The 19,372-nt window shown below is 40.5% G+C and overlaps 1 protein-coding gene across 17 annotated transcripts in view; it reads right to left on the bottom strand.

Annotated features, from left to right (window-relative positions):
- Nucleotides 1-19,372, bottom strand: part of LOC135213655 (cubilin-like) — a 244,559-nt gene that overhangs the window by 84,307 nt on the left and 140,880 nt on the right. For all 17 annotated transcript variants that reach the window (XM_064247703.1, XM_064247701.1, XM_064247699.1 and 14 more), the window contains one exon: nucleotides 3,173-3,379. In XM_064247703.1, coding sequence (XP_064103773.1) covers nucleotides 3,173-3,362 — 190 coding nt within the window. In that variant the 5' untranslated portion in view covers nucleotides 3,363-3,379. The remainder of the gene's footprint in view (nucleotides 1-3,172; nucleotides 3,380-19,372) is intronic.

Raw genomic sequence — 19,372 nt, 5'->3', positions numbered from 1 at the left:
ATACAAAGCAAAGAACCGCCGGTTTAGCTGCTGCAACAGAAGTAAATGGAGCAGCAATGGTTTTGAACAAGTAGACAAGCAGTGGAAATGAAGCCAACTATAAGGATAAATCAACCTCCCGATGAGGACCCTTCTGTGAAGACTGTCACAGAGACCATCGGAGGAATAATGGATTGAAAATGTGTCGTGTACCTTTCAGTTGGCGAACTCTGGCCAAAGAGCGCGGGAGGTGCTATGGCACTACTATCCTAGACTAGAAAATAAGTTTGACTACGGAGTGGCTGTCTCCTAGAAGGCTGCCAACCATAATCACTGACATAGCCACTGATTAGTAACAGTAATGACTCAACATGGGGAAGAACAAAAAACACAGTGAGATCTTCATCGTTCTAGTTGTCATATTTCAACTCTTAAAGGGTACCTCGGTCAGCCTTCTACCTTTGGAAACGATAAACAAACAAACAAACAAACAAACAAACCCGGAGGGAAGTGTGTAGCTTTCCTTCTAAGGCTGCGATCAATCGATATACGATAAGCATCACAGGGTGAAGGGAAGCGTAGTGCCTTCCTCTGATGTCTGCGATCAATCGAGAAACAATAAGGAACACGAGAAAACAATGTGACACGACGCTCGTAGCTTTCCTCTTACGTCTGGAACCAACTGATTGACAAGAAATGAAGGGAGAAGTGTTAAGGTAATCGTGTTGCTCTCCTCTTACGGCAGCAACCACAGGAGCTCCTGACAAAACGATCTAGAAGCAAACCATCGGTTGCCCATGATACGCAGTGAAGTCACAAACATCGGCGTCACTGGAAGGGGTGGGGAGGGGGTTGGGGAGGGAGGGGGGATCCTTCTGAACCACTTTAAATTACCTGCATCAAGGACAACACCCCCACCCCCCCCCGCCCACCCAGGGGCAAAGTAAATCGAACGAATATTTCAACAAACGAACCTCTGCCATCTGTGGTCCAAAACAATAATATCCTTTACAAACGACGTTGTTTACAGCTTCCAAAGGATTGAAGCGCTTTTTCAAATTTGCCTTTGTTCTCTTGTTGTCGCTGCAATTCGGAGGCATCAAAAAAGGGCAAAAATGGAAGGACAGTGTTATTTTGAATTTTTCCAACAACCAAAGAAGATCCATCCTTTACGCCGAAATACAAGAAGAAGAAGAAGAAGAAGAAGAAGAAGAAGAAATGTTGTTCAGCAACTGAATGTCACCACCGACGTCTGTTCCGTGGGGAGTCTGGGCAGTGGCGAGGGAAGTCAAGTGAGAAAGAAGGAAGGAAGGCGAAAGATCGCGAGGTGGTGAGAGCGTGATGATGAATGAACAGCTTCCAGCAACCCCCGCCCCTACCCGCAAGTTCACCGGAAATAAAAAGTCATTCGCGGGGCCGAACGACTCTCTCTCTCTCTGTGGCTCCGCCGCGGACGAACGCGGCATCCAGTGAGCGCTTTCGGACACGGTGTTGCTCCGGGGTGGCGAGGCCTGAAAATTCGGGGTAGCCAGTTTCATTAAAATAACAATATTCATATTCAATATCAGTGTCTTGCTTGACAGAATGTTGGTACTACTACTGCTACTACTAAAAATACTACTCATAAAATATAACAGGAAGAAGAAAAAGGTAGATTACATGTACAATCAATAAAGCGATCATCATCTTACATATTTCCTGAGAGAATAAAAGACATAACCCCGTTCAGCAGGACGTTGTTTCACTGTAACTTTATACTAAAAGAGATCAGACATGCTTCGTTGAAAGAAAGCAAAAGGTCAATTATGCCAAAATACCCGGGCCCCCTCCCCCCCCTCTCTCTCTCTCTCTCTCTCTCTCTCTCTCTCTCTCTCTCTTTCGTTCGCATACACATTATCAGATATGAATTGGTAGTTTTAAGTCTGTGACACTTGGAATTGGAAAATGTTTTCCTAAGATGCTTCAAAGAACTGTTCCCACAAATATGCTAGACATATCTCGCTCTCTCGGGCAAACCCCCTGCTCTCTATTACACACACGCACACACACACACACACACACACACACATAAAGCTATATCAGTGTAAAGTAACATATGGCAGTTTTATGTGAATAGCGTCTGGATGCAGGACAAAGTTTTCTGAAATAACTGACACCTAAATACCCTGATATTATTCGAAGTATGAAAATGTAACTATTGTTCAATATAAGATGAAAAAACAAACTTATGTTGTTGAGAAAATAGCGATATAATTTTGCCTTAACGTATTATCAGCTACAATTGAAGAAAGCTACAAAAATTTTTTTTCAGGGAATTTGACTTTCGATACAATCAATAAATCCTTCAAAAATAAGACTGTTCCACCAACACCATTCACTTGATCAACACACAGCGATCTACCTAGTACCGAACTGCACACAAAGGGTTTCAAAGATAGGTTTTGTTACAAATGACCAAATATAGCATCTTCGGACAAGTCCTGCTAATTTGCATGATACTTATTTGAAGACGTACACACACACATATATATCATATATATACATATACATATATATGTATATATATATATATATATATATATATATATATATATATATATATATATATATATACATACATATATGCATCAGAGTATCATGTCCAGGAAGGAAATACCAACATTAGTCCGAGACCTTCCTCCTTTCTCTTCTGCCACGATGTCAGATTAATTACTGACATGGCTGGACGGAAGAGAGAGAGAAAGGCTCCCGTACTTCGTGTTTCCTCCGAGGTCATCATCTCTGGGCACAGGCCGTTTCTTCCCCGTGACTTCCAATGATCAATGATAATATCTTACATCGGTACGAGTGCTGACACGCACGCAGTTACAATACACACATACACACACGTGCACACATACACACACGTACACAACAGCGGTGAAATGAGTGATTGATGAAATGACTCACACCACGACAGATTAATGAAACTGAGACTAACGCCAGCTGTATAATTATGTACAATACCAAGCAAGCATCGCCATTCCAAGGAACCCTCTCTAAAGACGACCCCATATATCCCCGTTGGAAGAAGAAACGGAAAGTGGGAGGAAGGAACGAAGGAACGAAGGAAGGAGGGAAGGAAACAAGAGAACAAGAGAGAGAGAAGTCATGCTGTGGCCGAAGCGCAAGACACCGCCGACTTGATACATACCGTGAGCATCCACTCGGGGAAGCAGCATGAGGAGGAAAGAGTTGAGGAAGAGGAGGAGGAGGAGGGTGGGGAGGGCCAAGAGAGACCGCTGAAGGCGCGCTCCGCCGCTGCTGCCGCCGCTGCCGCTGCCGCTGCCGCCGCCGCACTTGACCTCATGTTGACCCCGGCACTTGCCATCACCTGCCGCCATCCCGTTCTCTCCACAGTCTGCAACAAGAACAACACTTGTTCACACTCCGTCGCGCTTAGGGAGGGCCGCGGCTCGATGCCACACCGCTTCACAGAAATCACTCAATCAATCAATCAAGACTACGCCCTCAAAGTACTTACCTGTAGGAACTGATATAACATTCAAGATAGCAATACATAGAGTATACATTACAGTAATAAATATAGTAAAACAAAGACACAAGTGCATGAGAAACAAATCATATTTTCAACTGAAGTAACGTCAGCATCAATGAAAAAAAAAAAAGGTGTTGTGGCCACATGTGAGCTCGCTTATACTAACAACCATTAAGAGATAAATGCCCTGAGAGAGAGAGAGAGAGAGAGAGAGAGAGAGAGAGAGAGAGAGAGAGAGAGAGAGAGAGAGAGAATATCCTGTTAATATCTCATGGATAGTTTAACCCTGCACCCTTAGAAGACTTCGAGATCTTGTCTGACTTAGAATGAAGGGATGAAAATTTGGATCCCAATCGAATGCTGGGGACAACTCCTCAAGGATGAATGCCGCCCTCATAGGCTTAGATGTGAGTAGAACCTGCATCTGCCACCTTCCATAGGCAGGACCTTTTAATGACTCTCCTGGCGAGATCAAGACAGCGGATGACTTTCAGATTCTCAGCATAAAAGTATATCCAGAAAATCGGATAAAGCCCGAGGATCTAAATGCAGAACTTAGTGGAAACCCCACACTTGCACCAGGGAGTCATAGTTGGAGAGGCTGGACAGTCAGATGGAAGAAACGAAGCAGGAAGGGAGGTCCTCCAGTATGAAGCAAAAAGTAGAGCCGAAGGGACGCTACAAGCACCCTTCAGTGATGTGTTCACAGTACATAACGTGAGGTGCACTGACAGCTTCTAATGGGATGGTGGAATCTTTTTTCTAATTAAGATACTCTCTAAAAAATCCGGGCACTGAGGAATCCGAGCACAGGTGATGCAGCATGAAAAACACTATTTGCTACAGGTCGGAAGCCTCGCTTCTTTCTGGCACCGGCGACGCCCACGTCAACATTCGTTTTCTTTGAAAAAAGCAGCGTTGTTGCATTTCTGGAGTGACTACGACACTTCACTTCATTACCACATCAAATTTGCAAGTCATGGGCCAAGTGGAGACCCCAATGCCACCCCACCTCTCTTTAGATACAGATGACCAACAGTCCTTGAAGTGTCCACAGTTGACGTAGAAGCACTTCAGGAATGTCAAGAGGACTGTGATGAGTCGATCTATTGACGTCATCTCATTCATAAAGCCTTTGTCTCGTCAACGAGAACATGAGTCAACATTAACCCTAAATCGAGAGACACCGTCATTCCCCAAATGGGCTCATATCGCTGGATGGGGTCAAGGGAGTGTTGCCGACCCGAGGTTGTAGATTTTAGACACCAGGTATCAGAAGTCTCCAGTCCTTCTACGATACGAGGCAACGACTTGGGGAAGGAGCTCACCCGATGTCTCAAGCAGGGGTCCTCAACCTTCGTGCACGAAAGGGGCACATCAACATTCTTCATTTAGACGAGGGCCGCACATTAGAATTGTCCGGAATGTCGAAGAAAGTTCACGTTTTTATTCTATTGAATTTAATTATAAGAGACTGGACCGGTTGGTCATTGCTATAAGTACTGCAGCTATAAATAAAAGATATTCCATAAATACCAGTTTATTTTTTACAGTAGACAGAAAGACACGATAAGGCTAATCCTATTTAGCTCAGCTTCAACGAGATATATGATGCTGCGTCTTATTTGCAAGCTTAGCAATATCAATTTCAACATTTGTAACAGAAAGCCTCCAAACGCGGTGAACACATTCATCAGAAAGCATTGACATAAGTTTCGATTTCATGAGTTCCGAAAACTATCGTCATACTCGCAGAGCAGCAGCCCCTTTTTAAACCGGAATATTCCTGAGGTGGGTGGACAGGAATCAAAATCCAAAGGGCTATTCTCTTCAGCGTGCTTTTCAGTGCACCATTGGTTTGTAAATCAGTTATTTCCATCTGATCAATTCCTTCAATTTTTTGGGCGATACACTGGAAGTTTCTGAAACATTTGAATTCCTACCATATGATCATGGAAGTCCTTGAATGTGACGTCCTTTGTAGAAGTTTTATTGTCTTGTTGAATGTGACCACCGAGGCTGACGAAACCTTTACATTTCAGGCAGTAATTCATTGCAAGTGGGAACGCTTATAAAGTTTCCTACAATGAATTGTTTCATAAAAGTTTCTAGTTTATGATTATTGCTTTGCAGAGTAGTACCCGAATTTATACAAAACTTGGCGCAAATAGTTGAAACGTAGCAAAAACTCCTGTCATGCAGTTGCTGGCTACGTGCAACCTGGATAAGAACACAATTCTTATCTTGTTCTGCCTCTGACTGCCGCACCGAACTTCCTCATGGGCGCGCCGGTCGGGGATCCTACTTAGCGCGGATTTTCTCTTACTTGGGGAGTAAGCCTACAAACTACTTTGTTGTTGTTATTATTTTTCGCTTCCTTGGAGAGTAAGCTTAAAAAACAACTTTGCTGTTGTTGTTGATCTTGTTGGGGGGTGGGGGTAGGAACGGTCTATGGAGGAGCCTAAAAAGGTCTGCAAAATGGTGTTTGGAGTCGAGTTAAAAAGTACAGGAATTTTATGATAAGATAATTATGATTTATTTATTAGAATGAAAATGTAAAAAAATAAATAACGTGCATGCTGGACAGTACAGAAAAATTATTTTCAATTAAATATAGCATATTCATTTTAATTTTCGTTGGTGAAACAAGGCTCTATTTGACCGTAGATTTTAGCACATTTTAATTTATTTGGTGCACTGAATTTAGAGGTTTTTTCTGTTCGAATATTTTGTGGTTCCACTTATAACTGCGAATATATGAAAGTGTTTAATTTGTGTCCTGTTCATTTGATGCTCGTTAGTATGAGTAGTACTAAGCATGACTATTGATTACGAACACCAATTCACGTTAAGGTAGGAATATCATGTCTACAACTTATGCGTGAGGGGAAAATCTTGCGTGCGTCCCGAGTAAGCTTGAGGTTGGATCACGCTTTGTTACAGTCCCTTCGGAATTTGATTGACTATGAATGCTCACGCAATTAACCGGTGTGACTGACCAAGTGTCTCAAAGGTTTCCAAATCTATGAATTATTTTCCTCTCTGCGGTGTTTTCGCAGTCACCAAAGAATCCGGCGACATCCATGATCTGCTCAAATAATGAAGGAGAAAAGAATTCATAGGGAGAATATTAAAGGGTAAATTAAATCTATGATAAGTTTATATATGATATCTTATGGAAGGTTATGACTGCCTCGACTACACTGATTTTGAAGAGGTTCTTCTCTATTCATCTAATAGCGGTCTTTTTTATGTTACTAAGATTGGAGAGTAACACACAAATGTGGGCATTGTAAGATGCAGTGACAAAATAAGATTTTATTATCATATAATAAGTTACATGCGATGTTTGGACCCTGGTAGTCACAGCAGCAGCAATTCGCTCATACAAAGCATCCTGAGGAGCGAGGCAAGAAGGTCTAAATTGTGGGAGAGATGGGAAAATAAGGCGTTTGGTCCCTAAATGACTTAATCTCTGTTTTTGCAAAATGTCATCTGCAGAATCTGTCATTATCATTACATTGCTACGATTATTGTTATTACTGGTATTTCCCTTTTTTTTCATTAATACCGCGAATATCGTCAGTACAGATATAATACATAGATATAGATTTTTTGGGCATTGTGCCAAGCACTGGGGTAACTAAGGCCAATCAGCGCTGAAACGGAAATTGGCAGTACAAGGCTTGAAAGGTTTAACAGGAGGAAAACTTCGCAGTTGCACTATGAAACAATTGTTAGGAGAGGGTGGACAGTAAGATGGAAGAAAGAGAATATGAAAGGAGGTACAGTAAAAGGAATGTAAGTACTTGCAGCTAGGGCCGAAGGGACGCTGCAAAGAACCTTTAGTAATGCCTACATTGCACCGAATGAGGTGCACTGACGGCACTAATCCCCTACGGGGATTTGTCGTACAGAGCTTTGCTACATTCAATTTTCGTATTTAGCCTTCTGGACCTGACTAATGTAACCACATAAGGTCCCTAGCTGGAATTTAATTATATACAATCTGTTCACTAATTCTTATATTTTTTGTTTTTAACTATTCTCAATATTATTACTGTTATTACCATTATTATGATTACCATCTTTTATACTACTTCAGCAACTGCGTGGATATTGCCAATTAACCATTTTTTATCATGTTATCTCATGTATCTAGATTGTGTATGTAATTGTTATCTATACTTTCTATAGTGCATGTATATGGTATATGGCCTTAAGCTGAAAATAAAATTATTATTAATATTATTATATATATAATCATTATCATCATTATTATTATTATATTATTATTATCATAAGTCTGTAACTCTACGGGGCCCAAGCATAGGATTTCACTTATTATGATGATAAATTTCGATTTTGTCACAGGATTTTACAATGCCCACCCTTGGTGTGTTACTCACCAATCTTAGTAACACCAAAAAGACCGCTGTTATAAGAATAGGGAAGAACCTCTTCAAAATCAATGCAGTTGAAGTAGCAATAACCTTCAATAAGACTTGTTTGAAAGAGGGTCTCCTTCTGAGTTATAGAGAACCATAATCTTGTATATCTGCACATCATTCGTCAGTAGGATTTTGCATAGTTTCTGTTATTCACAATAACCTTTCTTATAACACAAGCTACTGGGGCATGAAAGTGTTCACAGAACAGAATGCCTACATATGTGTGAATATATATATATATATATATATATATATATATATATATATATATATATATATATAATATATTATTTTCAACGAAGAAATTCCCCTTCCGTTAACATATATGAAAATATGAAAATATATTAATTCCGAAGTAGAGCGAATTGGATATTAAAGGACATTTGTAGCTTATGGATGTATATGAATCACGGTGATGTGATAAAAATTCATAATATATATATAATATATAGTATATATATATATCATATATTATATATATGTATATATATATCTATATATAGATATGTAAATATTATATATAATATATATTATATATATATATATATATATATATATATATAGATCACAGTAGATAAGACTAAAACCGCTAACTGATACATTTATAAAGAATACATTTAATGCATAATGAGATGAGCTGATAAATGAATCAGTATATACTATTCTCGAGCGCTCCCTAAAACCAAGGAACTAAAAACTGAAAGCCTGGTGTGACGAAGCCCAGCTTCTAGGAACATCTGTTATGTAACCGCCTCCCAAAAACACCTGCGATGATGACCTACTGCCATAGATCGTTGAACAGACGTTCCAGGGAAGGGCGACAAACAATGAAAACACAAAAGGCTCCATTCCAAGTGAGGACACCGGGAGTATAAGGCGTAAAAGCAAGATGGAGTCGTGACGAAAAGGTTTCCCCGTAGTTATAATACGAATGGCTGTAAGGTCTACAATAAATCAACGCTATTAACCAAAGCAAGATCAGTGAAGGAAGAGACGGCATCTGTGGGGAAGAGATAGAGCGCCTCGTGGACTCTCCAGAGTCTACACCCGAGAGACTAGGAGCGCTCTCAGTGCGGTCGATGTCATCAAGGAATAAACATTTATCGTCGACGAAGAAATGTCACTGAATGTAGAATACGCGCTTAAAAGGCAAACAGAACACTTCAAAGTGCATGTCATAATAGGACTCGGATAAATATAAATATTCTAGGTCGGGAGACTCACGTAGTTTATAAAGCGGAAGGGAAGCATAGCCAGTGGAACAGGGAGATAGATGGTGGAAGAGAGAAGGAGAAGAGTGAAGCAGACGAAGATAATTCGGGATTCTTTCATATCTTGTCACTGCTGGCGTCATCCGTCTCCGTCACTAGCGGCGGCAGTGGCAGCAGCAGCAGCATCATTGTTGGACGAGTTGTGAGACACTGAATCACAAGGGAAGAACACAGCGAAGCAGAATAAGTACTACGAGCAATGAAGGAGAATCACACGGTCAGCAGTATGCTGGTTATATTATGTGGTTTTGAGAGTGCTGGGGTGCAGCAAGAGAGAGAGAGAGAGAGAGAGAGAGAGAGAGAGAGAGAGAGAGAGAGAGACTAGCACTAGTCTGTAACTCTATCTCACTTTAAGCGGCTCAAGGCAGCAGCCCAGGCTTTACCAGCACCAACCGCTGCCCTTCCTTTTGGTGTCGGGCGAGAGCGAGGCGATATGGCTACAGTGTTCTTTGGATTGAGGCTTCATTGCTTCTTGAAAACCTTTTTCTAGGAGTTTTATAAGCTCCCAGTAAGCTTCTTGTTTCACTGCCACAAGAACTCTTCCGAAATTCGATAGGAAAATGCGGTCGGTGTCGTGTGTGAACATAATACTGAAACACCGCCCTCTCGTTAAGTAAGTTGGATCATTAACTGAAAGGGCGTGGGATATTCATAAAATTAGAGAAGCATCTTGAAAAATGGTTTAGAGGAAAATAATATGAGAATCTATATTAAATGCTTTAACAAAGCTAACCTCTGTTATTTGAATAGGTAAGATTATAGAAAGAAAGAAATGTTTTCTCAAGCCGTAAACCAGAGGGTCTGGAGACTTTTAGACCGTGTTACGGTTTTCACAATGATTTGTCGTTCAATTTCAGCTGTTCAGATGATTTTTATTTCGTATTGCATTTGATCACATTCATTTTTGTAACGAGACAAAACTCGTTAACACAGTTCATGGTTGGTTAAGAAAAAGCCGCCGCATAAAACCAAGTTTAAGTGAAATCCTAAAATTCATCTAAGCTGGACCAGGGGTTGGCCGACTGCCTCGGCCCCTCATAATCCAGGGAGGTTTTCAAAAGGCCAGATAAAGCACTCCTCAAACTTCACTGGAAGATAAGGAATTGTCATCTCAGTGGACGGACGTATGGTTAGTTTTGACGCGCAAGTCCTGAAAAAAGCGACATATTATCATTTCCAGAGAGAAAACATCCAGGTTTGCTTGGTGTTCCCATTGCTATTAAACCTTTCCTTGATTCAGTGGGGTTTTGTGTCGAGTCCGCCATTTTTGGTTCTCTTTAAAAGAAAACTACTAAGGTGGTTATTTGTCTGTCCGACTGCAATTTTTTCTGTCCGCCTCAGATCTTAATGATTGCTGAGGCTAGAGGGATGCAAATTCTGATGTTGATCATCCACCCTCCAATCATCACACATACCAAATTGCAGCCCTCTAGCCTCAGTAGTTTTTATTCTATTTAAGGTTAAAGTGAGCCACGTTCGTGCGTCTGGCACCGCTATAGGTGCCAACAACACAGGCCACCAACGGACCTTGACTGAAAGTTTCATGGGCCGAGGATAAGAGTTTCATACAGCATTATGCGGTGTACAGAAAGCTCGATTGCTCTTTTCCTTGTTAAGTTTGATGGCAAAATATACCAAATACAGTTCGGAGTCGCCATAGGTCCGCCTCGTTCTCCTGTAATTACTAATCTGTACTTGGGGTCGGGGGTGGGGGGGGGGGGGTGGGGGGGAAAGAATGCTTTGAGACTGAATGACTAACAACAGTTCCCGTAAACTTACGTATGTCCTACTTTATGGAGTTGATACGGTGGCGACGTTTTTACAATATTTCTCCTAAACAATGAGTGTTTTCATTCGTTCTTTTCACTACTTCATAACCATTCCGAGTATTGTATTTAATGCTGAATTGGAAAATAACGGCACTTTATAATTTCTTGACGTTGATGTACACCAATCAAGTAACCAATGCGCATTTAATGTCTCTAGGAAGCCAACCCACTCAAGAGTTAGATATATTACTTTTCTAATCTCTCAACCTTTGTTAAGAAAAGTGTACTTTCTGGACTGTTCCAACGGGCTGACAGAATTTGTAACCTTAGGTTTTGAGAGAGAGAGAGAGAGAGAGAGAGAGAGAGAGAGAGAGAGAGAGAGAGAGAGAGAGATATCCAAAGCATTTCATTTCCATAGCCTTATCCACCGCTAAATGGCCGTTCTACAGCATTAGTAACAAAAGCCAGTGAACTTCAAAACTGTTGCAAAATGACCTTATTCCAAAGAATTAGTAATGATGAAAAAGAAAAGCAAGAGTTTTGATCGACAGCAAATGCATTTCGTTTTAACTTATAACAACTCGTTAAAACATGGAGCTTTGTGAGATTTCTGCTAAGAATCTTGAATCAAATTCCCTCGCGTCTACATTACTCCCTGTAGAGAGAGAGGCCAAGTCTACGCAAGGGAGACTGCGAGAGATTGCTCAGTCAGATTAGCCGAGCATAAAACATGCATGTGGGACCGCTGCCAGTAGCAGTGCCGCGCGTCGCTAGCCACTGTCTCGAGCTGGACCATGAAATTTCTCTTGATAAGGCGAAGATTATCTGCAAGGCGCATAATGCCAATAAAAGACGAATAGTAGAAGAAGAACCGTTGGACACTTTCCAGGGAAAGAAGCCCCCTCACCTCAGAAGACATGTTCACAGGCAGTCTACCTAATATGCCCGACCGTCAATCTGCAATTAGATATTTTGGAGGAAACTGCTCCTTCGGCAAGCAAACAACTCAGCTGCTTATAAAACAACCAGAAGACCCCTTCAAGAAATGATAATACACAAAAAAGACCGCCGGACCAACACTTTAATTTCTCTATTAGTACAGCTGAAGAGGACCCTAGTGAAGGTCGAAAGCGCCTGCTATATTTATTCAATTAATCCTGATTTTATGCGAAGGCAAAAAAACAAGTATGATTTCCCGTTAATGTTTAAATCTTTCATTACGGAGCCACTCTTGGTTTCGATTCAGAGAGAGAGAGAGAGAGAGAGAGAGAGAGAGAGAGAGAGAGCAGAGAGATGAGAGACGAGAGAGAGAGAGAGAGAGAGAGAGAGAGAGAGAGAGAGATGGGGCGGGGGTGGATATGATGAATAGTTACACCTCAGTGGGATGAATGTCTTACCGGGGCCCTACCGCGTCTGATGTATCTCTCTCTCTTTCTCTGGTCATTTATCTTTTTCTACAAGTGACATACAACTTGTTAGGGCTGCTCGCGAGAGGGAGATCCTATGTTGACACGTCAAAGCAATATCTCTCCCTTATTCACAGATGTCTTAGAAATCATTACTAGTCGGTAAATCAGCTAGTCTGGATACCACAGCTTGCTCTCATAAGTCGTCCTACCAGATTTCCTGAACGGTATAGGCGTCTGCTGACCGTCGATTTCAAGGAAACGGTCAAAATTCCTTATATTTCTTATTAGAAGACATGGAGCAGACAGAATCTTGGTGTTTGGCACTGTATCTGCCTAAGATGATTCGGTGCAGCGTCAGGTTTCTTCATGTGAGGGACATATCAGTGCAGTTCAGTTATAATATGACCACAGATGTGTTAGAGTTGGAGCATTTATATCCTGCTGGGTATAATACCAGGGGAATCTTACGGAACTTGTAGTACTTTTTTGTATTATAAAGAATTTCCTCCTGACATGAAACTACGATGTCGTAATGGTCAACTATAAGAAGGATGACTATTGGCTTCTTAGGGTAAATACCCAAGTCCAACTACAGCCATTTGTTTGTTTCATTTGCCAGAAACATTAAGTGCAAAATCATCTATTAGTTGCATTATCAAACATAAGCTGAATGTAACAAAGATTCAGTGTTTTATATAAATCCTCAGGATTTCTTCCAGAATTCGGTATCTAGGTAGATTCTCGATGAAGATATACAAGAATTACTCTCTTCAACAGAAACAGAATCTCTTGGCGTGGAAAGAGGCTAAGAAGCAACTTTGAACCGATATCTACCCAAACACATCTACAATCTACATCTCAATTGCATTGCTAAAGTCAATTACAAATGTGCCTTATGGTATTTGAGAGGACTCAAGACGATACAAAATGGGTGAAAGATTAGCATAGTCAAAAAGAATGAATTTATAAACTGGGGCGGCAGGATCAAGTATTGTCTATAAAGGGGAACAGTTAATCGTGATCTTTCTCTGAGGCAGAAGGATCATGAATCTACACACACACACACACACATACAGATAGTTTAGAATATTTATCTTTTAGTTTTCCGCCATAAGGTTTTTCCTGCTTTTAGAATTTTTAACTGTAACGGGTTTCACTGCAGCTTTTACAATATCCTTATTTTTCCGTGAGCTCATCTTTTATGAGAAAAAGGCCTTGATTGTTTCTTTCGTTAGTTTAACGTTCACGAATACGGAGCTTTTTGACTGCCATGACTCTTGTTATTCCTTTTTGAGATTTATTTACTACGAAAACAGGACTTTCCTTGTTTGCAGATATTGCCTTGGCTATTGCAGTCTTAGCTTCTTTTAGACGATCAAGACGTATTGTCTTTCACTTGTCTTTTATTTGCAAAAGATGCTTTATTTCATATATTACTTTGGTCTGATCATAATCTGAGGTAAACATTCCTTTGGGCTAAGCATTTGCGAACAGTCCATTAATGACTCACTTTACCAGGACTTGGGTAAAATGTCGCCACACAATTCGTGACGCTTATCACCAACCGCTACACTGCTCAATGGGATCGGTTATCGAAATAAGCTCTTCAATTTTTCTCCTTTTTCAAACTGAGGTTTGACTGAAGCACCTGGACCAATCAGTACTTCCTCGTAAAATCTTGCTTTCGAGTTCTGGCTGCTCATCGTCACCATGGTTTATTTTTTTGGAGGCCTTGAGTTATGTCGACCCCTGTTAGGGCGTATCATTTGTTCTACTGGTTCCTAAGTTGCCGTAGTTTTCCAATACAGATCATTCGAGGGCTTCTTAAGGCACCATTCCCCGTGCTGAATGGGAGAGTATCATGGCGTCATCAAGAAATCTTTCAACTTGCAGAGGACGTAGGGGCGTGCAGCCTAATGCCCTTTTATAGCCCAAGCCGAAGAATTCATGTAGCGAGAACGCTTCACAAAAGCCGTTTGATCACGATTCTCCTCCTCTTGACGAGAACCTGCACCACAAGGAAAAGTTTAAGACGTTTAACAGCTCTTCATGGAGAGACCAAATGGAACATATCAAAAGTGAATAGATTAGAATATATAATTCAGGCCAGAGGCCAAGTACTGGGACCTATGAGGTCACTCCGCGCTGAAACGGAAACTGACAGTAAAACGTTTGAAAGGTGTAACGGGAAAACATCACAGTTGCAATATGAATGAATTGTGAGGAGAGGGTGGAAGAGAAGATAGTAGAAAGAGAATATGAAAGGAGGCACAGTAAAAGGAATGAAAGGGGTTGCAGCTATGGGCCTAAGGAAGGGATGTTGCAAAGAACCTTAAGTAATGCCTACAGTTCACCGTATGAGGTGTATGAAGGGCACTAACCACACCGCCCCCCTCCCCACCCCTATACGGGAATGAAAAGTGAAAAGTAAAGACCAATGCACCGGAGAACCGCAGGGACAATAAAAGAAGTAAAATAGTTAATGAAATTGGACGAATAAACAATTGCGTTCAGCTTTTGTCAACAATGATGGTGACCAGCTGAATGAATATTGCTCTGCAACTGCAATTCTGGCACCAGTACTTGATGAAGTTTATGACTTTCACTGAGAGAGAGAGAGAGAGAGAGAGAGAGAGAGAGAGAGAGAGAGAGAGAGAGAGAGAGAATGCTGCGTCATTATAAGAGTAGGCCGTCATTCTTTGAATTGCGTCCGATGAAATCTTCCATGGTTCTTCCCTTTCATCTTCTGGTTATAATCGAAATAGACGACACTTTCTCAGGTCAAATAATGATCATATGTCTATGTACTACATTACTTGTACCAGCTTCTGAAGTCCCTCGTTCCTACTTCTCTTCTCTGACTCCCAGAAGAACGTAGTACTCCCTACTCAAGATGCAACACCTCGGGCTCCTCCGGAACAGCTTGCATATTTTTGAGGAAATTGACTTTGCAACTATCGACTGCAGAAGCTTGCGAGCATGTCAGTCCCATAACTGAACTAATTAACTCTTCTTTGACTCCCTGGGAGGAGGCTGCTGTGACCTAATTTACGAGCGATGCCACTGATTGCTTATTCACCACACTTCCGGATATCGCCTTGAGCAAACTCCCTCTCTCTCTTCTTGGGGCAAATTCCAGAGATCCGTTTATGACGTTCTTAGCCAAGTTAATGCTGACTGCACTGGATGCCGTCAATATCTGGTCCGCTGGTATAGTGGTTAGTGTCATGGAATGCCATTCAGATTTCGCGGGTACGCGTCTAACCCAGGACGTTGAAAAATCAGTGGCTCTGTATCATGTTCAGTTACTACTGCAGTGTGTGGTTTGCGGTGGGGGTTTGAAACTAACATTCTTCGGAAGCTTGAATTTCAAATCAATAGGCCGGCCCCTGCTTGCTTGTTCCACGTGAACAGGTTTCATCTACTGAAATAATAATCATTTTAGCGCATTCGTTGTAAGTCTTTTATAGATCGGGATATATCAAATGTATGGATAAGATACCCAAAGTCTTCAATGTGTTGCAGCCTAATTAGCCGGAGGCAATAATATCTCTCGACCTGTGAAAGTTTTGTTTTTAAATACACAACTAACTGGGAAAAGAAACTTAACGTTCATTTGGGACTCCCATCGAATGTGAACAAGGAAGGAGCAGAGGAGATGGATAGACCGACCTTGTCTCGACGTTAGTGAGGTGGAAGGTTAGAGGAGTGGGACTTGCAGAATTAGCATCAGGACTATTGTAGGAACATCTCGAACGTCCAATCTGCCATGTGAGGGGCACTGTAGACAGGATTCAAATCTTTTTCATCCGTTTTTACAGCCCCGCTGCGCTGCTTTTTGGTTTTTCATTCTTTCTCTTTGTTGGTCTTTTCCTACATAACTGTGCAGCTTATTTCACTTTGCCCTGCTTATTGTTCTTCCATTCATTTAATAATAATAATAATAATAATAATAATAATAATAATAATAATAATAATAATTAGGGAGGATACATTCTCTAAGCATTGAAAATAATGCTAACCTCTGCTGAGTAGAATCTAGTTGCACGAAAATTGGAAACAAGAAACGATAAGTGAATAAGCAAACCTAGATAAACAATTAAACGGAAACGGACTTGCAAAGACGACACTGCAAGTCCGAAAATCCAAGTCAGCGGTGCCTGGGCCTTCAAAGTAGCATAACAGATAGATGGTAAGCGCCCTGCAAGACAGACCTTTAGTTGTCATCGTCCCTAGAGCAAACTTCTTCTTCTTCTTCTTCTTTTCCATTTCAGTTCTCAAGCGCAGTCTTTCTGGAGCCTTCGGCAGCCCTGTGTGGTTTTAAGATATGACTTCCCTCCTACATCCAGAAACATCTATGACAAAACTTACTGTTCAGTTATTCAACCGATCTCGATAATACGGAAGACTGGTGCTGTATCACGTCTCGCCGAACAGCTGAATTCGCCGAAGGAGCAGGGCGGCCATCTAACCCATCCAAAAGTATCGCAAATGCCGCAATGGTTGTCCGTGTACGCTATAAAGAACAACTTCCTCCTCGTCTTTTTTAATACCGCTTTCCCGCACGCCCTTTCCTTGGTATATTTCTTACGTTCTAGCACGTCCACAACATTTACTTTTATTTATCAATGGCATAATCATAACTATAGCTAACACATTTACTGGTTACGTTAGTCATATATTCTCTCCTCCTGTTCATGCCAGCTCAAATGTCGCCACGTCATTGCTTATTTCGACTTGCTTTAGAAATCCAGCTCACATGTTCATTTAATGTCTATTATGTGTTATTGTCACCATTTTAATGACTTAAAACATGACCACGCTGAGATGCTCTCTAAGGTCACGAATCACAACAGAAATTCATCAATAGAGACGACTGCATACTTTGAGCAGTAGAATTCACGATTAAGGCTAAATTGACTACAAAACAAAAGAGGCCTGAAGTCCAGCACACACCCTCACCTAGCTGACTCTTAGCTCACTTGGGAAACCAAACAACGCAACTTAAGGCTAGTTTTAACTAGACATGGGTGACGTGCACTTGAAAGTGAGTATGCTGGTTGGAATTCTTTTGGTAAATAAAAGTAACTAAAAGTGTCTGCAAATTCCACTTGATCCCAATATCCAAAGTACCAAATCCAATTTAAGATTTTTTTTTCCCAAGGCAAAAGCAACATTGATTCCTGGGACAGTTTTCAAGCAAGGCTGACAAATCACATTCACCGTGAGGGACAGCCCGCCCTGCAGCTACAGCTACGTGCACCATTCGTTTATTCTGTAGAAACAAAACTAATTCATTTGCATTTAATAACAGTTCACATACAAGAAATATAAAATAACTTGAAGTTTCTCAAAAACATCTGCATACGATCCCTTACTCCTACACTTTTTTCTACACTTATTTCATTTATTTTATTTTATTTATTTATATATTTTTAATCTGGCGAAAATGCTCCTAAAAGGGTCAGCGGCGTGGTGAAAATTGGCAAAATATAACATGCCCGGATGGCACCGTTAAAGTATTTAGTGAACCAAATGAAAGCTTATTAGATAAATTTATCCCTCAAAATACGTATTTGTTAATAAGTAATAAGGTTACTGAGTTGAAAGGCTACAAGAAAAGTGTGCCCAAGACCAAACGCAAACATCACGTCGCCAAAGTCAACGTCTAAAAGGATTTCGGTTTGTATGGGGTTTTGATGTTGCATGGAACCAGTGGTTATTCAACAACGGGAACATCGGCTTGACGTGACTTCCGAACCACATCGAGAGTGAACTTCTATCACCAGAAACAATGTATTTCGGATAAACCCTATTTCACGCAGAACTTTTTCTGAACTTCTCGTGTATTTTTAGGCAGATTGGAATAAATCACTCTAAATATTACAAGAAACAGGCAATCATCACCATTTTATCTTGGACCTGATGAAAATGCAAAACCCTCTACTACTACCTCTCCCCAACCCTTCAGTTGAAGATGCTCAACCCTGTTGGTCACTGTGAAATCTCGCTTTTTGTTTTTCTAATATTACAACTCCTCTCCTGATATTTACCTTGACAAACATTATCTTCTATCTTTTTTCTTTTTCTGAAACTGCCATCAGATATTTCTTGCAGTAAGTCAAACACTTTGCAGTCAGGGGGTTGGACAGCAAGACTGAAGAAACGTCAAAGGATAAAAAGTGGTCGCAGCTACAGACCAAAGGGACGTTGGAAACACCCTTCAGCATTGCTTACAGTGCACCACAGGTGCTGCACTAAGGCACTACCCCCCTACGGGAAACTTCTTTTTATGTTGTGACGCTAACAATATTGTTCCCCTACTTGCTTTGCCGTCTATCATACAAGTAGAATTGTATCTTTATAGACTGGTATCATGCTTTCCTCAATTGTGCACACAAACACATCATATATATATATATATATATATATATATATATATATATATATATATATATATATATATATATTATATATTTAAAGGACATTTTTAGCATAATGCATATATATGAATCACGATAATGTGATATGACTAACGTTCAATATATATAGTATATATATACATATATACTGTATATTATATATATATATATATATATATATATATATATATATATATATAATATTGCATATAATACAGTAGCTTAATGCGTATATAGAATGATGATTATGCGATATGCCTCATGTATAATATATATATACATATATATATATATATATATATATATATATATATATATATATATATATATATATATATATATATATTATACATGAGTCATATCACATTATCGTGATTCATATATACGCATTAAGCTACAAATGTCCTTTAATATCTAATTCGCTCTACCTCGGAATTAATATATTTTCAGTGCGGTTTAGAATACTTCACCGCGCGTCTAGAAATCTTGGTTCCATGGTTCGCGCCCATGATCCCACGAATTTCTTATCAACT

This window comes from Macrobrachium nipponense, chromosome 43, assembly GCF_015104395.2.
Source record: "Macrobrachium nipponense isolate FS-2020 chromosome 43, ASM1510439v2, whole genome shotgun sequence".
Classification (NCBI taxonomy): Eukaryota; Metazoa; Arthropoda; class Malacostraca; order Decapoda; family Palaemonidae; genus Macrobrachium; species Macrobrachium nipponense.
This window is presented reverse-complemented; position numbering and strand designations above follow the sequence as displayed.